The following is a 23,866-nucleotide window of genomic DNA, read 5'->3' as shown; positions in this document are numbered from 1 at the left end:
GAATAAGGAAAAGTAGTATCCAGTGCATCCAAGTTTTACCTTACAGCTCTGGTATATTTCTGTTTCACTTTCCAACAAAGAGTATAAGATAATTCTTCATGTACATTTGATTCAACTTAGATGCACAGTATATATTAACATAACACGAATATCTTGCCCTGTTTTTCATATGGGATGAGGAGAACCATTAGTCACATCTGGCACATGAATCATAGGAGACAGGTCCCAGGTAAAATTTCCCTCCTTCCCATGCCACAATAATTCTGAGACAGGCTACAACAACTGAGCTGAGTAATGGGGTTGCCATATTGTTAATCCTACCCCTGGGGGTAGGGGGTTTTTCAAGAATACTCCCACAGTATCCCTGCTTGTCGTAAAAGGCGACTAAAAGGGTTGGCAGAGAGTTAGTGCCCCTCCCCGGAAAACAACTAACTAAAAAAACAAACAAGAAGCCTCGGACAAGGACTGACCAAACGATGACGACCCAGGACCGGACAAAGGACTTGGTAATGGCTACGTGGAATGTAAGAGGAGCGAATGATGAGGTGAAAGAGAGAGAGATTGTCCAGGTGCTTGAGAGTGCAAAAGTGGATGTATGTGGAATGACTGAAACAAAATGGTGAGGAGAAAGTGTGAGAGAACGGGAGTATGGATGGGGTATATGTGCAGTAGTAGGTGAGAATAAGAAGGCAAAGGAAGGAGTATGTATAGTTGTGAGTAAAAGATGGAAGAAGAGCATAAGACAGTATGGATCAGTTGGGTCAAGGATTGTGTGGGTAAAGTTGAAAGTTGGAATACAAATGTGGGCGATTGTGTGTGTGTGTATGCACCAACGCAAGATCGTGCTAGCAGAGTGAGAGAAGAGTTCTGGACAAATGTGAAAGTGTACATGGAAAAGTTTGGAAGGAATGAGAGAGTGTTTTTCATCGGTGATATGAATGGTAAAGTAAGGAATGTGAAGGTGGATGGAATAGTTGGTGAGTGGGGTGTGCCTGCTGAGAAAGATGAGAATGGCAGTGCGTTAGTGGACATTTGTGCTGGGAGGGGGTTGGTGATAGCCAATACCCTCTTCAGGCATAAAATGATCCACAGGTATACATGGCGAGTGATGAGAAGGGTGGGTGGTGAACTGAATGAAAGGAAGGCAATGATTGATTATGTGTGTGTGGATGAAAGGATGCGAAGATGTGTAGTGGATGCAAGAGCTTATGGACTTTCTGACCACTACTTGGCGGTGGATAGAATTAGGATACAAGTAAGATGGAGGAATAGAAGAAGGGAAAGACGAGAAGAAGGAGTAGTTGCAAGGAGAGTGGAAAGGTTACAAGAGGATGAGAAAAAGACAGAGAATAAGAGAGAAATGGGGGAACGATTGGGCAAATATGAATTGGAGCAGATGGGGGACGTGGAAGGTGTGTGCAGGATATTTACAGAAGAAATATGTGCAGCATGTCATGTGGTGTGTGGGATGACGAGAAGACGGAGGGGGGTGCAAGGAACAGCGTGGTGGACTGAAGAGGTGAGAAAGGCTGTGGCACAAAAGAAGAAAGCATACAATGAATGGATGAAAAATAGGAGCGTGGAAGAAGTTGAGGCGGAAGAGAGAGTTATATGTAGAGAGAAAGAGAGAGGTGAAAAGATTAGTAAGAGAGAGTAAGAAGAGAGTGGATGAGGAATTTGGAAAGAATTTGAGTGTAAAGTGGAGGGACTATAAGAAAATGTTCTGGAAAGAGGTGAAGAGAGTAAGACAGGGTGAAAGTGAGGTTAGCAGGAGAGTGAAAGATAAAAATGGTAGATTACTAGTGGAGAAGGGAGAAAAAGTGAGCAGATGGAGAGAACACTTTAAGGAAATGTTGAACATACAGGATGGAAGTAATGCGACTATAAGTGGCTGGGGAATGGCTGGGAGAAGGAGGGAGGTGAGAGGACAGGAAGAAATCAGTAGGATAGAAGTTGTGGAAGCAATGAAGAAAGTTAAATTGGGGAAAGCCCCAGGAATTGATGGAGTGTGTGGTGAAATGCTGAAGCATGGGGGAGAGATAGTAGTAGAATGGATGTGGAAGATGTGCAGATTGGCCTGGGAGGAAGGTAGAGTCCCGGAGGATTGGAAGTCGGGTATAATTATTCCCTTGTACAAAGGAAAAGGGGAAAAAGAAGTGTGTGGTAATCATAGGGGCATTTGTCTTCTTAGTATAATAGGAAAAGTGTATGGTAGGATACTTATTGACAGAGAGAAAGAACAGAGGAATTAGTTGGAGAAGAACAGGGAGGCTTTAGGAAGGGAAGAGGTTGTGTAGATCAGATATTCATTCTTAGATCTTTAGTGGAAAAGTTTCTAGAGAAGGGAAAGAAGTTGTATGCGGCCTTCATAGATTTGGAGAAAGCATATGACAGTGTGGATAGACAAGGACTGTGGAAAGTATTAAGAATATATGGAGTAGATGGGAAGTTGTTGAATGCTGTGAAGAGTATGTATGATGGTGCTAAGGATGCAGTGCATGTGGATGGTGAATTAAGTGAATTTTTCTCTTTGGAGGTTGGGTTGAAACAGGGATGTGTCATGTCTCCATGGTTGTTCAATCTGTTCATGGATGGGGTAATAAAAGAGGTACAAGGTAGGGTAGTGGATGTTGGAGTGGCCCTGGTGAGAGAGGAGTGTTTGGAAACTCCCTGTACTGTTGTTTGCAGATGATACTGTGTTGCTGAGTGAAGACGAAGGGGAGCTGCAAGGCTTGGTGGATGAGTTTGGGAGAGTGTGTAAGAAACGGAATCTAAACGTGAATGTAGGGAAGAGTAAAGTGATGGTCTTTGAGAGAGGTGAAGTCAGCAAGGTTGGATGGTGAGGAATTGGAAAATGTGAGTACGTTTAAGTACTTGGGGAGTGTGATGAGTAAGGATGGAGGTTTGGAGGGTGAAATGCTTGAAAGGGTACAGCAGGGAAGAAAGGTTGCTGGTTCTTTGAAAGCAGTGATAAGAAACAGGGAAGTGAGCATGGAAGTGAAAAACTTACTACATGACAGTATTGTGATACCAACTCTAACGTATGGATGTGAAGCTTGGACGTTGTTGGAAGGACACAAGTCAAGAGTGAGAGCAGTGGAAATGTGTTATTTAAGAGGAGCCTGTGGAGTCACATGGAGAGACAGGCTGACGAATGAGGATATAAAGGAGTGTTGTGGTGTGGATGTGGATGTGATAAGAAGCGTTATGAGGAACACACTGAGGTGGTTTGGCCATGTGGAGAGGATAGAGGGTGAATGACTGACGAAGAGAGTGTATGTGAATTAGGTGGAGGGGGGAAGAGGGAGGGGGAGGCCGAGGATGAGATGGAGGGATGGGGTGGATAGGTATATGAGAGAGGGGGGTGTGAGTTGGGAGCAGGGCAGTGAAATGGCAGGGGACAGGACGACGTGGAGGCGATTTGTTTGTGGCCACCCCAAACGGGATTGAGGCGTCTGGCAATAGATAGATAGATAGAAGTATGTATAAACTTTCAGTTCTCTGTCCATGCCTATTTCAGTGCCCTTTAGAAAACAAGGGTAACACTCTTTACCCCTGTATCTCCATGGACATAATTAAGCAATACTTAAATATCCATAAGTTATGATATTCAACTCATGCACCATTATAGGTGAATAAAATTCTATTCTACAACAAGACTTCGTTTTGTTTTTAAAGGCTCCAACATGCTTGCATGTGTCGGCCTTGGTCACCTAATGGCGGCTCTCCATGCTGCACGATCCATTGCAGCCTCCCTGTTCAGTCCCTTAACCCTAAGGTCACACTTAATGACCTCGTCCCATGTCTTTCTCGGTCTACCCCTCATAACCCCACCCCCAATATTAACACTTCTTACCTTCCTCACCCAATTTTTTTTTTTTTTTTTTTTTTTTTTTAATGCGAGGAAGAAGGAACCAAAGGCCATGAGCCTGCAGTAACAGTTCCCTCCAAGAGAAAAACAAAATACAATATAGAGCCAAATTCAAGATCCGATCATTTTGAGATGCCTGGACACACTGCATTTGAAAGACTGGAGATCATAGGCAGCAGGAAACACAGACAAAGGGAGACAGTTCCAGAGCTGACCTGTTGCATAAATGAAAGACTGGGAGTAACGGTTAACTCTTGCATTAGAGAGTTGGACAGAAAAAGGATGAGAGTTTGCTGCCAGACGGGTGCTACGCGCCCGTCGTAGAGGTGGAGGAATGCAAGCAGACAGTTCAGAGGAGCAGTGACCATTAAAGTAGCGATAGAAAAGAGATAAAGATGCAACAGTGCGGCGAAGAGACAGAGGTTGAAGGGAGTCAGTAAGAGGAGGAGAGTTAATGAGACGAAAAGCCTCTCCACATGTCCAAACCACCTCAATCTACCTCTCCTCATCACAACACCAATACACTCCAGTCCCAACCTACCTCTCAACTCTTCCATTGTAAACCCAACCCCTCCAGACCTTGGACGCAGGGACGCACTGCACATCCACCTAATCATTGTCATTTCTGTACGTTTGAGCCGGCGAATGTCTTCCTCCTTCACTGCCCAGGTCTCACTGCCATACATCTCAAAGGCCATACATCTCAAAGGCCATACATCTCAAAGGCTTTCGATCGAGTCTGGCATAAATCTTTAATTTCCAAACTGCCCTCCTACGGTTTCTATCCTTCTATCTGTGCCTTCATCGCTAGCTTCCTTTCTGGTCGTTCTATAGCCGCTGTTGTAGACGGCCATCGTTCTTCTCCTAGATCTATCAACAGTGGTGTTCCTCAGGGCTTTGTCCTATCACCAACTCTCTTCCTTTTATTCATCAATGATCTTCTAAGCTGTACATCTAACCCTTCACCTTTCCATTCGGTTCCCGCAACGCCCATCTCAACAGTTACTTCAACAAACAAGTGATGAGGCTATGGCACACCTAATTTCTGACTTGGCTCGTATCTCTGACTGGGGTAAAAATAATATGGTTGTTTTTAATGCATCTCAGACTCAGTTCTTACACCTATCAACCCGACAAAATCTTCCACAGGTATACCCATTAATGTTTAATAATATTCAGCTTAATCCTGCATCATCCTTGAACATGCTTGGGGTTTCATTTACTCGGGACTTATCTTGGAAAGATCATATTACATCTCTTGTAAAATCTGCTTCCAAGCGATCAGGTGTGCTAAGCCGACTCCGCTCTTTCTTTACCCCTGCACAATTGTTGACTCTATACAGGGGTTTTATCCACCCCTGTGTGGAGTATAACTCTCATGTGTGGGGAGGCTCCCCACATACAGCTCTTCTCAATAGGGTGGAGTCAAAGGCTTTTCGTCTCATTAACTCTCCTCCTCTTCCTGACTCCCTTCAACCTCTGTCTCTTCGCCGCACTGTTGCATCTTTATCTCTTTTCTATCGCTACTTTAATGGTCACTGCTCCTCTGAACTGTCTGCTTGCATTCCTCCACCTCTACGACGGGCGCATAGCACCCGTCTGGCAGCAAACTCTCATCCCTTTTCTGTCCAACTCTCTAATGCAAGAGTTAACCGTTACTCCCAGTCTTTCATTTATGCAACAGGTCAGCTCTGGAACTGTCTCCCTCTATCTGTATTTCCTGCTGCCTATGATCTCCAGTCTTTCAAACGCAGTGTGTCCAGGCATCTCAAAATGATCGGATCTTGAATTTGGCTCTCTATTGTATTTTGCTTTTCTCTTGGAGGGAACTGTTACTGCGGCCTCATGGCCTTTGGTTCCTTCTTCCTCGGATAAAAAAAAAAATAAAAAAAAAATAAAAAAAAATAAAAAAACAGCATTAAACTCCTAACACATGCTGCATACAAAGACCCCGTAGCACGTAGGGAGAGTCCTCTCAATGTCAGGAGAGGCAAGAGCTCCCTGAACTTCTTCCAACCACTTCTCACCTTAGCCACAGAGATAGCTCCAGCCCCACCTCCAGCACACAACATGTCTCCCAAATAATAAAACTCTTCCACACACTCAAGAGACTGTCAATCAAAATAATTTAGTACTGGGCAAGAGAACCAAGAGCACTCACTGGGGGTGCCCAGCATTGCAGGGCAGGCCGCGAAGAATCAGGAGGCTGTCCGCGAGGTAGAAGGGGTCGCTGATCCTCAACTGCCACTGCACTGTCCCGTGCTACCCACTCCTGCACTTCCTCCACACCCATTCCTTCTTTCACTTCATACTCCAGAAGCATGCACAGGTCCACCACAAACACTTTGATCATCTGCTGGGATAAAGATATCATTACCTCAATAATCAATGAAAAACACACAAATGACAGAGTTACAATGAATATTATAACAAAATCAATCAGTTATGATGAGGAGTAGTTCAAAAGTATAGCGATGACCTCATGATCCAAGTCCCAGGATCAAAGTCCATACAAAGTACTGAAGGATAGAATACTGAATTAAACTTCCGTTCATGACGTACAACACTCCTATCATAGATCATTACAGAATACTTGTTCTCTACAGTACGATACTCCTTTCATTCTTAGTTTAGCAAAGGAAGTATTTTATTAACTCAATAGGGCAAAAATATCACAACCATCTCAACCCTCATAGTTATTTCACAATAAACTATCATACTGGGATTTGCTCATACGACCAAACCATTTTCAGTTTATCTAATATTGCAACTGAAAGCTTGTTTTTCACCTATAAATGACCCGATCACCTTCAAAATTGAATGACTCTTAAAATCAACTGCTAATGGGAAACAAGCAATATAAATGCTAATTTTTATGCTGTGAACACACATACAGTTAATAATGTATATATACATATATATATGTATGTACGTATATATATATATATATATATATATACAGTACCCTCGCGTCCAACACGCATTAGTCCAGCACGATTCAGATCCAGCACAGAGAGCAAATAATTAGTATTATTTAATACAATTTAATTACTGCAACATGAGTGTGTTAGCATAACACGCACAGAGCTCAGAGAAGTGGGCGAAATCCGAAGAGTTCAACTCTAGCACGATCACCCCCGGTCCAACACGATCATACTGGACATTCCCATGATGATGATAGCCAATGAAAACTTCTGATCAAGTAGCCTTCCCCGCCCGTTATCGTGACGTGATCATGATGCCGCCCAATTAAAAACGCTTCTGGTGTCACGTGATGTTTTGTTTAAATTTCTCCCGCCACAGCGCCACTCAGTCGCATAATTGCATTGGAAGGTGTTTTTTTCATGCTGCATTTTCTGCCCTTGTTACTGCATTTTACCCTGCTCATGATGCCTAGGAAGCCTTCGGAGAACCCCAAGAAGCGTCGGCACCTCCCTCAGGCCACCAAGCTAGAAAGCATCGAGAGAAAGAAGAAAGGGGAGAGGAAAGTTGACATTGCCAAGGCCCACGACATGAATAAAGCCAACGTGAGGACCATAATAAAAAACCAAGACAAGATCCTGGCAGCCGAAGGCTATCACGCGACACTTCATACCAGGTTTGCCGAGGATACGTTGGTAAATCGGAACGGTAACGTGGTAAAATTGCCGACCATACCACGGGCATTTGGAATTCATCTGGATGGATTCCTGCCGAGGATACGACGGGCAAAACAGTGTGACCAAAACCCAGGCGACTCGACAGAGAATGTATCGTACTACAGCATTGAACATTTAGCCTGACACTGAATACATATTAATATTTTAGAATAAATATCAATCGTTTTGAAATCCTTCTCATCGGCGTGTGTACCAGTTTATAAACAAAGTTGCATCTCATTATTCTCTACCGATTCAGCGACAGCGATCACTTTCCACAGTCACGAGACGGGGCTCTGGCAACAGTGTGAGAAGCATGTCGTTTGCCGAGGATTACAGAGTACTAGGACAGGCAGAAGCAGGACCTTCCATGGCTGTGGACGAAGATAGTGATTCTGAGTGTGATTTCAAAGGATTTATGAGGGAGGTTGAGGAGGAGCAACGGCCATTACCCGCTAGTGAAGCCAGCGGCCATCCTCCGGGGACCCAGTAGGACTACCTACAGCCTTGGATACCACCTTCCATTCCCAGCAAGCCCACCAACACTATCCTAAAAGGTTAGTTATCATTCATAGCACAGTACCATTTATTATAATTACAAAAGTACCAATATATGTATAGGTATATGGTAGGTATTTAGGGTGACTTTTCCTAGGGTTCCTGACATAATTCATTTTTCCCCATAAACTCTGTTCTTAGTCCAAAACGTTCTTTGTCCAACAAGTGACCCATACATGACAATATTACCATGTTGGACGCGAGGGTACTGAATATATATATATATATATATATATATATATATATATATATATATATATATATATATATATGTATATACATATATATGTATATACATATATATGTATATACATATATATATATGTATATACATATATATATGTATATACATATATATATGTATATACATATATATATGTATATACATATATATATGTATATACATATATATATATGTATATACATATATATATATATATATATATATATATATATATATATGTTTGGAAGGAATGAGAGAGTGTTTTTGATCGGTGATATGAATGGTAAAGTAGGGAATGTGAAGGTGGATGGAATAGTTGGTGAGTGGGGTGTGCCTGCTGAGATAGATGAGAATGGCAGTGCATTAGTGGACATTTGTGTTGGGAGGGGGTTGGTGATAGCCAATACCCTCTTCAGGCACAAAATGACCCACTTATACATGGCAAGTGATGAGATGGGTGGGTGGTGAACTGAATGAAAGGAAGGCAATGACTGATTATGTGCGTGTGGATGAAAGGATGCGAAAATGTATAATGGATGCAAGAGCTTATAGATGTTGGGAGAGTGGACTTTCTGACCACTACTTGGTGGTGGCCAGAATCAAGGTCCAATTAGGGTGGAGATATAGAAGAAGGGAAGGACGGGAAGAAGGAGTATTTGTAAGGAGAGTGAAAAGGTTACAAGACGATGAGAAAGAGGAAGAATATAAGAGAGAAGCGGAGGAATGATTGGGCAAATATGAATTGGAGCAGATGGGGGATGTCGAAGGTGTGTGCAGGATATTTACAGAAGAGGTATGTGCAGCATGTGATGTGGTGTGTGGGATGAAGAGAAGATGGAGGGGTGTGCAAGAAACAGCGTGGTGGACTGAAGAGGTGAGACAGGCTGTGGCACAAAAGAAGAAAGCATAAAATGAATGGATGAGAAACAGGGGCATGGAAGAAGTTAAGACGTGGAAGAGATAGTTATATGTAGAAAGAAAGAGAGAGGTGAAAAGAATAGTAAGAGAGAGTAAGAAGAGAGTGGATGAGGAATTTGGAAGGAACTTGAGTGCAAAGTGGAGGGACTGTAAGAAAATGTTCTGGAAAGAGGTGGAGAGAGTAAGACAGGGTGGAAGTGAAGTTAGCAGGGGAGTGAAAGATAAAAATGGTAGATTGCTGGTGAAGAGGGGAGAGAAAGTGAGCAGATGGAAAGAACACTTTAAGGAATTGTTGAACATACAGGATGGAAGTAATGCGAGTATAAGTGGCTGGGGAATGGCTGGGAGGAGGAGCGAGGTGAGAAGACAGGAAGAAATCAGTAGAATAAAAGTTGTGGAAGCAATGAAGAAAGTTAAATTGGGGAAAGCCCCAGGAACTGATGGAGAGTGTGGTGAGATGCTGAAGTATGGGGGAGAGACAGTAGTAGAATGGATGTGGAAGATGTGCAGATTGGCCTGGGATGAAGGTAGAGTCTCAGAGGATTGGAAGTCAGGGATAATTATTCCCTTGTACAAAGAAAAAGGGGAAAAAAAAGTGTGTGGTAGTCATAGGGGCATTTGTCTTCTTAGTATAATAGGAAAAGTGTATGGTAGGATACTTACTGACAGAGAGAAAGAACAGAGGAATTAGTTGGAGAAGAACAGGGAGGCTTTAGGAAGGGAAGAGGTTGTGTAGATCAGATATTCATTCTTAGATCTTTAGTGGAAAAGTTTCTAGAGAAGGGAAAGAAGTTGTATGTGGCTTTCATGGATTTGGAGAAAGCATATGACAGGGTCTATAGACAAGGATTGTGGAAAGTATTAAGAATATATGGAGTAAATGGGAAGTTGTTGAATGCTGTGAAGAGTATGTATGATGGTGCTAAGGCTGCAGTGCATGTGGATGGTGAACTGAGTGAATTTTTCTCTTTGAAGGTTGGGTTGAAACAGGGATGTGTCATGTCTCCATGGTTGTTCAATCTGTTCATGGATGGGGTAATAAAAGAGGTACAAGGTAGGGTAGTGGATGATGGAGTGGCCCTGGTGAGAGAGGATAGTGTTTGGAAACTCCCTGTACTGTTGTTTGCAGATGATACTGTGTTGTTGAGTGAAGACGAAGGAGAGCTGCAAGGCTTGGTGGATGAGTTTGGGATAGTGTGTAAGAAACGAAATCTAAAGGTGAATGTAGGGAAGAGTAAAGTGATGGTCTTTGAGAGAGGTGAAGTCAGTGAATGTACAGCGAGGTTGGATGGTGAGGAATTGGAAAATGTGAGTACGTTTAAGTACTTGGGCAATGTGATGAGTAAGGATGGAGGTTTGGAGAGTGAAGTGCTTGAAAGGGTACAGCAGGGAAGAAAGGCTGCTGGTTCCTTGAAAGCAGTGATAAGAAACAGGGAAGTGAGCATGGAAGTGAAAAAGTTACTACATAACAGTATTGTGATACCAACTCTAACGTATGGAAGTGAAGCTTGGACATTGCTGGAAGGACACAAGTCAAGAGCGAGAGCAGCGGAAATGAGTTATTTAAGAGGAGCCTGTGGAGTCACATGGAGAGACAGGCTGACAAATGAGGATATAAAGGAGCATTGTGGTGTGGATGTGGATGTGATAAGAAGCGTTAGGAGGAATACACTGAGGTGGTTTGGACATGTGGAGAGGATGGAGGGTGAAAGACTGACGAAGAGAGTGTATGTGAGTTAGATGGAGGGGGGAAGAGGAACGGGGAGGCCGAGAATGAGATGGAGGGATGGGGTGGAGAGGTATATGAGAGAGGGGGGTGTGAGTTGGGAGCGGGGCAGTGAAATGGCGGAGGACAGGGCGACGTGGAGGCATTTTGTTTGTGGCCACCCCGAATGGAATTGAGGCATCTGGCAATAGATAGATAGACAGATAGACATATATATATATATATATATATATATATATATATATATACATACATATATATATATATAAAAGGATTGAACTTGCTGGTGAATCTCTTGAGTGTGTGGAAGAGTTTTGTTATTTGGGAGACATGTTGTGTGCTGGAGGTGGGGCTGGAGCTAGCTCTGTGGCTAGGGTGAGAAGTGGTTGGAAGAAGTTCAGGGAGCTCTTGCCTCTCCTGACATTGAGAGGGCTCTCCCTACATGCTAAGGGGTCTTTGTATGCAGCATGTGTTAGGAGTGTAATGCTGTATGGCAGTGAGACCTGGGCAGTGAAGGAGGAAGACATTCGCCAGCTCAGACGTACAGAAATGACAATGATTAGGTGGATGTGCAGTGCGTCCCTGCGTCCAAGGCCTGGAGGAGCTGGGTTTACAGTGGAAGAGTTGAAAGGTAGGATGGGACTGGAGTGTATTGGTGTTGTGATGAGGAGAGGTAGATTGAGGTGGTTTGGACATGTGGAGAGGATGGGGAATGATAATTGGGTGAGGAAGGTGAGAAGTGTTAATATTGGGGGTGGGGTTATGAGGGGTAGACCGAGAAAGACATGGGACGAGGTCATTAAGTGTGACCTTAGGGTTAAGGGACTGAACAGGGAGGCTGCAATGGATCGTGCAGCGTGGAGAGCCACCATTAGGTGACCAAGGCCGACACATGCAAGCATGTTGGAGCCTTTAAAAATGAAAACGATATATATATATATATATATATATATATATATATATATATATATACATTATATATATATATATATATATATATATATATATATATATATATATATACAGTAATCCCTCTAATATCCGGACGCCCAATAACCGAACATCCCCACTAACCGAACCTTATCGTCCTGGGATCAAACATTCCCAAAATGGTCCGAAAATCCAAAAAAATTGGAAAAAAAATCGATTTTTTGCCGTCCGTAATTTGAACTTGCCGCACGCGCCGCGTGAGAGCATTGTTTTGGTTCGTCATTCCTCCGACGTCCGATAGAGCGCCGCTGCATCCTCCCCACTTCCCGCCTGTCTCTCACCGCGACAAGACCTACGCTCTTCGCCATGGCTGCCCACGTGCTCGCTTTTGTGGTGGTGCCGTACTTGCTGCAAGGCCTCCTGCTGCTCTCTGCCCTACTCTTAGTGTGTGTGATGATGGCCCCGCCTCCTGAGAAAAGGAAGAGAGTGGTGTTGACTCTGGAGAAGAAACAGGAGATATTGGAGAAGGTTGATGCGGGTTGGTCTTCCTCTCGCATTCTCTGCGAGTTCAACCTGGCCCGGTCGACTTTGTTTGATATCAAGCGTTCCCGAGACAAGCTCATGCAGTACACGGCTGACTTCTCGTCGAGAAGCAAACGCAACGTGGAGAGGAAGGTTATGTTTACCCCCAAGTATGCAGAGATCGACCGCTCCACGTTGATTTGGTATCGACAGCAACGTGCAGCTGGTGTGATGGTACGTGGAACGGAGCTGAAGGCTGCTGCTGAGAAGTTTGCAAGGCTTCACGACGCCCTAGACTTCAAGGCATCCGAGGGTTGGCTCTTCGCGTTCAAGTTGCGACATGGCCTTACTAACCGTAAAGCACATGGCGAAGCATTGGACGCTAACAAGGATGGAGTGGACGAGTTTCGGCACAAGGTGAAAGGCTTGATCGACAGGGAGGGCCTCACTCTCGGTCAAGTCTATAACGCTGACGAAACTGGCCTATTCTATCGCTCGGTGCCAACGAACACTCTCGCCGATGAGACGGAGAAGCGTGTACCTGGCCGCAAGCTTTCTAAGGAACGGATATCTGCTTTGTGTTGTGCCAATGCTAACGGCATGCACCAGCTTAAGCCCGTTATTGTTGGCCGTGCAAAGCAGCCTCGGTGCCTTCGTGGGGTGATGGATGTCCTTCCTGTCGTATGGTACCATTCTTTGAAAGCATGGTTCACAGCTGTGATTTTCAAAGACTGGTTTCACCATCACTTCGTCAAGGAGGTCATACATTACCAGACAAAGACACTGGGAATTCCTCGCGACCAGGTAAAGGCTCTCCTTCTCCTCGACAATGCACCTGCCCACCCGTGCGACAAGGACTTGGTTGCTGAGAATGGCCGTATTAGGTGCATGTTTCTGCCACCTAATACGACTGCTCTCATTCAACCAATGGACCAAGGAGTGATCGTGGCAACAAAGCGCCTGTACCGTCGGAAGTTCCTGGACGAGGTGATGGTGGTTCTCGAGGACGAGGACGAGCGCAGGGAAGGACGTGACACTCGAGGCAAGCGGACTTTGGAAAACCTTCGCCGCTACAACATCAGGTCTGCGCTGTACAACTGGGCTAGTGCATGGAAGGAAGTCCCTGTGAAAACTCTTGAAAATGGTTGGTCTCGTCTGCTTCTCGGAACAGATGTGGAGTACGATTTCCTAGGGTTTGACGTGGATGACTTCCATGCACGGCTACGTATGCACGGCGACGATGTTGATGTGGACGATGTTCGTGAGTGGTTGGACGACGACGAGGGCGATCCTGGGTATCAGACGTTGTCTGATATCGAGATCGCGTCTTCGGTTGCTGGTGTCAGTCCCGAACTTGAAGATTCCGACGACGAAGGCGATGATGATGCAGACTCCGCCCAGCAGGACACTACTCCAGCCATCCCCAAGCTGAGCGCACTCCGGGAACATCTAGAGTTCGTCCTAGACTACCTGGAACACCCGGACTGCGACAGGGAGATGGGGCCCTTGGGACTCGTGGAGGAAGTGCGTGCTTTCCGGCAGCGCATCATCAATCGCCAGAATCGTCGGTCCTTGCGTCAGTCAACGATTGACAGTTTTTTCAGGCCCGTGACCCCCGCTGTGCCAAGCCCTGGTTCCACTCCGTTGCCTCCCCAAGACAGGCCCTCATGCTCCGAGCCACAGCCCAGCACATCAGCTACAGTGGAGTCACCACTCGACGTGAGTTTGCGGCTGTCTTCAGAGTCTTCTGTAGTCGGTACGCCATCACCACTACCCACCGATGCACCCCTTGGACGCCTGCCAGTGATACTCTCGGGCTCTGACAGTGAATAAACAGCAAGAACTTCTCCACTAGACCACACGGGAATTTTGAGTGTTGTGCAGTGAAAAAACGGTGTGTTGTGTTAAGGTTTTCAAGTTGGGAGAAAAGACTAAGTAGAAAAGAAATTTAACGTAACTAACCTTCTTTGTTTTGGCTTTGGAAACTTAAAAAACTTGGGAAAAGTTAATGTGCAACACTTAAATTTAATGGAACATTATTTGGACTAAAGTGAACACTGTGAAAAGAACGGACTTCTGTGTGTTAGTGACTAAGTTCAGTGCAAGACTTCAGGAAGAGTGTAGTGCAAGTGCTTCAGGAAATCGTTCTTACTGTCAGAGTCCGAGAGGAGGCGGTTATTCATCGAGGTGGCCAGGGACTTGCTGTAAGTAGCCAAAATGTTTCATGTTGTACTATTTTCCATACTATATTTACCAGAATGTTTCATATTGTATTTTTTCCCATACTATACTTACCAGAAAGTGTCATACTGTACTTCTTTCCATACTAAACTTACCTCATGCATGTGCAGTAGGAATGTGTTTTTCAGAGTTCGGTTAGGTTCGGTTAGGTTAGGTTCGGTTAGAGTCCATAAGTACCAGAATGTTTATTAATGTATGAACATACTTCCAAACCCACATTTCATGTGTCTATTGCATTTATTTCAGTCATTTATGTGCCTTATTGGTGTGATTTGGGTGTTAAATAGGTGCTATGCATGTCCGGAGGGAGTTGTATAGGTGTTTCTCTGTGTTAGGGTCCGTAAGTACAAGTCCATAAGCTGGGGCCCAATATCCGGACAAAACCAATATCCGAACCTACCGATGGCTCTATTGATCCGGATATTGGAGTGATTACTGTATATATATATATATATATATATATATATATATACAGTATATATACAGTGCTCGTCAGAAGTATGGGGCGCCCTGCGTCCCTCCTGAGAAACAAACCTTTCAACATTGAAAAAACATATAAATAATGCATTTTATTTACCTTTAGTGCTTCGTAGGGTAGCCTTTACGTTTCTTCACGGACCTGAGACGTCTTGGAAGTGAAAGGGCGAGGCTCCTGAGGTGCTGGAGGGGTATTTTGTCCCAGGAGTCACGAATGGCGGCTTCCAGCTTAGGCAGAGAGCTCACGTCCTTCCCTTGGAGACTCTTCTTTACGAGGTACCAGAGGTTTTCAATCGGGTTGAGGTCTGGGCTATTTCCTGGCCAGTCTGTCATGAATGATACCTCGCAGTCACGAAGCCAATTGGTGACCGATTTGGCCTTGTGAGCAGGTGCACCGTCCTGCTCAAACACTCGTGCACCTGTTAGCTCGAAGGAGTCTGGTAAATGATCACACAGAAGCTCCAGGTAAACATCCTGATTCACTCTGAGGTTCTTGGGAAGTACAACAAGCTTCCCCAAACCCTTCCCTGAAAAACAACCCCATACCATGAGTGAATCAGGATGTTTAACTGTGCTTTCTACATACCGTGGGTCAAGTGGGTCACTACCTTTGCATGCTCCTCTGTTACAGGTAACACTAAACGTTGCCTCATCAGACCACAACACTGACAACCATTGCTCCTCACCCCAATTTAGATATTTATTAGCAAAGGCAAGCCTACGAATTCTCTGGCTGCTAGAGAGAAGAGGCTTTTTCACAGGCCTGTGACTTGTGTAACCAAGCTCATGCACCCTACGAGACACTGTTCTCACTGACACCTCACCAAACACTTCCGGGTTGCTCTCCTTAATTTTCCTTGCACTCACACAAGGATTAAACTCCACTGCACGTTTTAAAACATTAACAGACCTTGGGGAAGTTTTCCTAGGCCTACCAGACCTCGGTTTCTTTGTGGGAACTTCACCACTGTTTTCCTCCCGAAACCGCGCACACCAATGACGCACTGTCGATCGTGCCACACCAACCAATTCACTAATTTCCTTTGTCTGGTGGCCTGCCTCCTTTAGAGCAATGATCTGGGATATGATTTCACTCGATAGTTCACGGGTAGGTGCCATAACAAAGTTTTGAAGGCCAAAACACTGCGGGACACTCGGTAAAAAATGGCGCAATTTGAGAGGGACACTCGGCGGAGTTCCTCTCTCTCAGGCAGCCCGTGGGCGACTGAGGCGGGAACCAACCAGCGCGTCAGAAGGCCTCAGGCTACCGTGACGTCATGCTCGGAGCTCAAACTTGTGGCTCAATTCTTACCCCCAAAAATGGGTGATTCTTTTTGGGCCATAAGTATTGCGCGCCCGGCGGACAACGCTGAATACTTCTGACGAGCACTGTATACAGTACATATACCTGTATATATATACTGTATATATATATATATATATATATATATATATATACAGTATACAGATATACATATACAGTAATCACTCGATTATCCAGACATAACAGAGCCAAAGGCAGGTCAGGCTAGTGGCAACATCCAGATAATGAACTCTATTCCCCATACTATACCCAGACCCTACCTATACCCAACCTCCAACCTATACCTAACCTATTAGTACAGTACCTGTGCATGCTTTGGCAGTGTTTTCTACCCATTCAGGGATATTTTGACATCAAAACACACTTAGGAATATCCAAAATAATACTAAACACCAGGAGAAAAAAAAAAAAAAACACCCTACTGTATGTACAGCTCCGGACAGATGAAATGGCTACACCCCATCCATCAGCGACTTGGTTTAGGTCTCAGTGGTTCTGGTAACAGTTGCAGGTGGAGGGAGGGGGGATGTGGGAGGGTGAGGAGGGGAGAAATGTGGGCGGAGTTATATAGGGGGTAGTGTGGGAGGGTGAAGAAGCAGCATAGTCTGGCTGGTGGGAGGGGGAGACGAATGGTTGGGTAGCGGAGACGAGAGTCTGCTGGAGGGTAAGACAGGTGAGTGTGATTAGATGAAAAGAAATTACAAAAAATGAATTATTTTAATATCTGCTGCATATATTGCATTTTATCTACTAAATAAAAACACTGTCTATTATTCACCACCGTATTTGGGTATCCTACTCATTATTATTATCCTTTGGATATTAGGCAATAAATAAAGATATTGGACGGTCTTTTGGACCCGAACCAATTTTTTCATAACTTTTTTCTTCAGCTATTTCCATATTCCTATTATCCCTCGTGCTTGAAGTCCCCCTTTTTATCACTTTCTCCTACGCCCTACATTTTTTTTAGGCATAAGGCAGTTTAACTTTCTCTTTAAATAACCATATTTGTCAACAAATATTCCTTTCATTAATCTATTTAATTACTGTACCTGTTTTCTTTCAATATGCATTTGTCTAATAATGGGTGTTATACCTTAATTGGCGCCGCTATTTGACGTTTTGAATAAATTTGGTCTAACTTAACGCATATATTGCAGTCTCTCTCAAGTAGGCTGGCAACCTCACACATCCTCCCCCCTGCTTTCTCCTTCTCTCGCTACCCGTTCCCTCCTTTCCTTTTGTAGTAATGTTTATCTATTCTTTTTCATATTTTTAACCTCATTCCTTCTTACAAACTTTTAGTGCCATAGGAATTTCTCCCTTATCACCTACAGTCCTACTACATGAAAGTGGAAAAAACTGCCATCGGGAAAAGAATAACTGGAAATTTATGGCGAAGGTTATGATATTAGTTATTTAGAATGAAAGTGTTGGCAGATACGCATTCTTGACGTGATTATCGCAGCCACAGCATTTCGCCTTCATCAAACAGAAGGACTATAGGTTTCATGCATTACCTCCTTACGTCCAGCATTACTGTGCAGAACGCCATGTATAGCACATTAAAGACCACAAGGACAGTACTGGTAGTCATCGTGATTCTCATGAATCTCTCCATGGGCTATTGAAAACAGTGCTGTATGCTCAACTTCTGAATTATGTTCTCATCATGGCAATGATAGGCAAAGATAATATAAACAATATTTACAACCAAATTATTATTTATTATACAACAAAGCTCAAACTGCCTCCATGCTGCAGTCTCAAGGGTGTAACCAGCTCACACAATCACATGTAACCTGAAGAAATTAAATACATGATCCTATATATATATATATATATATATATATATATATATATTAATAACCATGAACAACACTGTTTGATCTAAAATTTATTGTGTTGGGTAAAGCAGAGGAAACTAACTAGCATGGCAACCTACCACACGGAAACCACCATGTTGCACTACACGCCACAGAAACCGATGCACAGACCATGATATCAGCGAAAAGACTATGAGAAGAGTATTGCACGAAGCAGGGTTGCATCACAGGACCCTAGCAAACGTTATGTTGACAAGCCAGAGGATTTTTGGAAGTGTGTCACTGAAGGCTCAACTGCTGGAGAAGGAATAATACTCGATGATTATTATTTCTGAGGTTTTCGCTTGTATAAACTAAACTATTCAGTCATACATGACCATAAAAATATATTAATAATTACTGCAGGGGGACAACCAGTTTCGTTACAACGTCAGTCCATGCAGAGGAAATTACTTTGGGCATATAGGGTTACTCGATGTAAAATTATATATATATATATATATATATATATATATATATATGTGATAAGGTATTTAATTTTTTTTAGGTAGCACGGAGGCAGTTTGAGCTTTGTTGTATAATAAATGATAATCTGGTTGTATATATTGTTTTTATTATCTTTGCCTATCATTGCCATGATGAGAACATAATTCTGAAGTTGAGCATACAGCACTGTTTTCAATAGCCTATGGAGAGATTCATGAGAATCACGATGACTACCAGTACTGTCCTTGTGGTCCTTAATGTGTTATACATGGCGTTCTGCACAGTAATTCTGGACGTAAGGAGGTAATGCATGAAACCTATAGTCCTTCTGTTTGATGAAGGCGAAATGCTGTGGCTGCGATAATCACGTCAAGAATGCGTATCTGACAACACTTTCATTCTAAATAACTAATATCGTAACCTTCGCCATAAATTTCCAGTTATTCTTTTCCCGATGGCAGTTTTTTCCACTTTCATGTAGTAGGACTGTAGGTGATAAGGGAGAAATTCCTATGGCACTAAAAGTTTGTAATAAGAAATGGGGTTAAAAATATGAAAAAGAATAGATAAACAGTACTACAAAAGGAAAGGAGGGAACGGGTAGCAAGAGAAGGAGAAAGCAGGGGGGAGGATGTGTGAGGTTGCCAGCCTACTTGAGAGAGACTGCAATATATGTGTTAAGTTAGACCAAATTTATTCAAAACGCCAAATAGCGGCACCAATTAAAGTATAACACCCATTATTAGACAAATGCATATTGAAAGAAAACAGGTAATTAAAAAGATTAATGAAAGGAATATTTGTTGACAAATATGGTTATTTAAAGAGAAAGTTAAACTGCCTTATGCCTAAAAAAAAAATGTAGGGCGTAGGAGAAAGTGATAAAAAGGGGGACTTCAAGCACGAGGGATAATAGGAATACGGAAATAGCTGAAGAAAAAAGTTATGAAAAAATTGGTTCGGGTCCGAAAGACCGTCCAATATCTTTATTTATTGCCTAATATCCAAAGGATAATAATAATGAGTAGGATACCCAAATACGGTGGTGAATAATAGACAGTGTTTTTATTTAGTAGATAAAATGCAATATATGCAGCAGATATTAAAATAATTCATTTTTTGTAATTTCTTTTCATCTAATCACACTCACCTGTCTTACCCTCCAGCAGACTCTCGTCTCCGCTACCCAACCATTCGTCTCCCCCTCCCACCAGCCAGACTATGCTGCTTCTTCACCCTCCCACACTACCCCCTATATAACTCCGCCCACATTTCTCCCCTCCTCACCCTCCCACATCCCCCCTCCCTCCACCTGCAACTGTTACCAGAACCACTGAGACCCAAACCAAGTCGCTGGTGGATGGGGTGTAGCCGTTTCATCTGTCCGGAGCTGTACAATACCCCTCCTAATTCTGGCACTCTTTTCTGGTCGACCTGCCATATTCAGACATCAAAACACAAATACGAATATCTAAAATAATGCTAAACACCAAGAAAACTATGGAAAATAAACACTGAAAACCAAAACATACTCTACCTATACATACACTACTGTAGGTACAGTACCCCTCCTAATTTTGACAGTTTTCAGGTCAATCTGCCATATTCTGACATCAAAACACACATGGGAATATCCAAAGTAACGCTAAACACCAAGAAAACCATGCAAAAATAGCACTGAAAACCAAAAAACACTACCTATAAACTACCGTATGAACATTACCCCTCCTAATATTGGCACTGTTTTCAAGTCAATCTGCCAAATTGAGACATCAAAACACACATAGGATTATCCATATTAATGCTAAACATAAAGAAAATCATGCATAAACAACAAAAATCCACAAAAAACCTGAAGACGGTTTGAAAATCTGTTACTGTGTCAAAGGATTGATCACAGGGCTCAAAAAACATTTTACAGCCAAATATGCCACCAGAAATTGGTTATCTATCTATCTATTGCCAGACGCCTCAATCCCGTTCGGGGTGGCCACAAACAAATCGCCTCCACATCGCCCTGTCCCCCACCATTTCACTGCCCTGCTCCCAACTCACACCCCCGCTCTCTCATATACCTCTCCACCCCACCCCTCCATCTCATCCTCGGCCTCCCCCTCCCTCTCCCCCCTTCCACCTCACTCACATACACTCTCTTCGTCAGTCTTTCACTCTCCATCCTCTCCACATGTCCAAACCACCTCCTAACGCTTCCTATCACATCCACATCTTCTTCACTGGTGTTTCTACTATTAGATAAGCTAATAAAAACACATAAAACTGACAAGTACAGAAATACAAGCAAGAATAAATTGTTCAGGAGTAAAACTTACCTGTATTTAACTTCCCACCATCCTAATACAAAATTTTGCCAGCACCTTCCAAGACTTAAGTACATTATATGTCTGCATGCAAAATTTCATGAGCTTTCTCGTGGATTTTGTGGAATTTTGATACGACCAAAGGTAGTCAAATAAATCGCAAAAACAGATGAGGGTAAGGACTGAAGGGTTAACCAGGAGGCTATGAAGGAGGGACAAGAGTGGGGAAGAAGCAAGGTTGTGGGCAGGATTTTCACCCTTCTGTCATGAGGCAGACAGGAGCTTTTACCATACATTTACTCATGGCTTGCAGGTCTGTTAGACGCCCAGTGGCCATGCGGAAACGCAACTCCCAGTGACTGGGCGACTTTAGACGTTCGGTAAAGAGGCAGACGGCTGCTGTCACCGAACATGTACTCACGGCTTGAGGTCTGTGTTACACTTTCAGTGGCAGTTAGGAAAGACTTAGCTCACTGGCCGTGCAACTTTGGACATTCGGTGGGGATGTGTGCACATGTTTTGACACTACTTGTGGGTTATAGTCATATTACTTGGGTGCTGGGGGTTCATTGGGAGTGATCGGACGAGTGCTCGACTTTGACCTTTCAGTACAAGGACGGATGAATATTTTAGCTCAGGTTGTGGGTTACAGCCTACTTCCCGCTCACAGCTCGAGCCCAGCGGCCACGATACCGAATGTTTGAACATGTCGGCTGGCTGGCCGAAGTTCTTGGGGACTTTTATGTCTGGATATTAGCAAGTAAATTCGGATAATGGTTTAACAGAGCAAAGGTCCAGCATCCAGATACTGCACTTCCGGATAAATGAGGGACTACTGTATATAGGTAGTCCCCATTTTACAAACGGTTGACTTATGAATGTTCAACTTTACAAAGGTTGAAAACAAACTCTAAAATTTTCCTTTTAGTGTAATATTTTCTCGGGCTAACAATATGCGGTACGATACTCTTGCGTGATGCTGGCAGTGCGCTGCTCAGCCGCATCTTCCAGTCAGCCCTATGACCGCTAATGTAAACAAACACTTCTCAACAGTGTTCTTTGCTGCCATCGTTTTTTTGGATATCCCCCCGTGTCTACGGTGTGTTTTGTGCATCCATCATGTCTGTGAAACGCCCATCTGTCTCTCCTGCTACTGATAAGAAGAAGAAGAGGAAGGCAATTACGCTTGAGATGAAACTCAACTGCCCAGCATGAAGGCAGCAAGCCCGTGGGTTCTGGGACAGTTCCGTCAGGAAGATTCCCCATCATTTGTTTACATATCAATTTACTTGGCAAGTACACTAGTTTTTGAATTATAGGACTTATAAAAGTGATGCTGGTTTACTGTTTGTTTTTTTTAGTTAGTTGTTTTCCGGGGAGGGGCACTAACCCTCCGCCAACCCTTTTAGTCGCCTTTTACGACAAGCAGGGATACTGGGAGAGTATTCTTGGAAAACCCCCCTACCCCCTGGGGAAAGCCCCAGGAATTGATGAAGTGTGTGGTGAAATGCTGAAACATGGGGGAGAGATAGTAGTAGAATGGATGTGGAAGATGTGCAGATTGGCCTGGGAGGAAGGTAGAGTCCCGGAGGATTGGAAGTCAGGTATAATTATTCCCTTGTACAAAGGAAAAGGGGAAAAAGAAGTGTGTGGTAATCATAGGGGCATTTGTCTTCTTAGTATAATAGGAAAAGTGTATGGTAGGATACTTATTGACAGAGTTAGAGAGAGAACAGAGAAATTAATTGGAGAAGAACAGGGAGGCTTTAGGAAGGGAAGAGGTTGTGTAGATCAGATATTCATTCTTAGATCTTTAGTAGAAAAGTTTCTAGAGAAGGGAAAGAAGTTGTATGCAGCTTTCATGGATTTGGAGAAAGCACATGACAGGGTGGATAGACTAGGATTGTGGAAAGTGTTAAGAATATATGGAGTAGATGGGAAGTTGTTGAATGCTGTGAAGAGTATGTACGACTGTGCGAAGGCTGCAGTGCATGTGGATGGTGAACTAAGTGAATTTTTCTCCTTGAAAGTTGGTTTGAAACAGGGATGTGTCATGTCTCCATGGTTGTTCAATCTGTACATGGATGGGGTAATAAAAGAGGTACAAGGTAGGGTAGTGGATGTTGGAGTGGCCCTGGTGAGAGAGGATAGTGTTTGGAAACTCCCTGTACTGTTGTTTCCAGATGATACTGTGTTGTTGAGTGAAGACGAAGGGGAGCTGCAAGGCTTGGTGGATGAGTTTGAGAGAGTGTGTAAGAAACGGAATCTAAAGGTGAATGTAGGGAAGAGTAAAGTGATGGTCTTTGAGAGAGGTGAAGTCAGTGAATGTACAGCGAGGTTGGATGGTGAGGAATTGGAAAATGTGAGTAAGTTTAAGTACTTGGGTAGTGTGATGAGTAAGGATGGAGGTTTGGAGGGTGAAGTGCTTGAAAGGGTACAGCAGGGAAGAAAGGTTGCTGGTTCTTTGAAAGCAGTGATAAGAAACAGGGAAGTGAGCATGGAAGTGAAAAAGTTTCTACATGACAGTATTGTGATACCAACTCTAACGTATGGAAGTGAAGCTTGGACGTTGTTGGAAGGACACAAGTCAAGAGTGAGAGCAGTGGAAATGAGTTATTTAAGAGGAGCCTTTGAAGTCACATGGAGAGACAGGCTGACAAATGAGGATATAAAGGAGCGTTGTGGTGTTGATGTGGATGTGATAGGAAGCGTTATGAGGAACACATTGAGGTGGTTTGGCCATGTGGAGAGGATGGAGGGTGAAAGACTGACGAAGAGAGTGTATGTGAGTGAGGTGGAGGGGGG

The 23,866-nt window shown here is 43.6% G+C and overlaps 1 protein-coding gene across 1 annotated transcript in view; it reads right to left on the bottom strand.

Annotated features, from left to right (window-relative positions):
* Window positions 1-23,866, bottom strand: part of IKKbeta (inhibitor of nuclear factor kappa B kinase subunit beta) — a 209,273-nt gene that overhangs the window by 98,163 nt on the left and 87,244 nt on the right. The window contains exon 8 of the mRNA XM_080282673.1: window positions 6,033-6,224. Within this exon, the coding sequence (XP_080138799.1) occupies window positions 6,033-6,224 (192 nt within the window). The remainder of the gene's footprint in view (window positions 1-6,032; window positions 6,225-23,866) is intronic.

The sequence above is a fragment of the Coenobita brevimanus genome, chromosome 94 (genome assembly GCF_032717465.1).
Source record: "Coenobita brevimanus isolate Jiangsu-jjx chromosome 94, ASM3271746v2, whole genome shotgun sequence".
Classification (NCBI taxonomy): Eukaryota; Metazoa; Arthropoda; class Malacostraca; order Decapoda; family Coenobitidae; genus Coenobita; species Coenobita brevimanus.
This window is presented reverse-complemented; position numbering and strand designations above follow the sequence as displayed.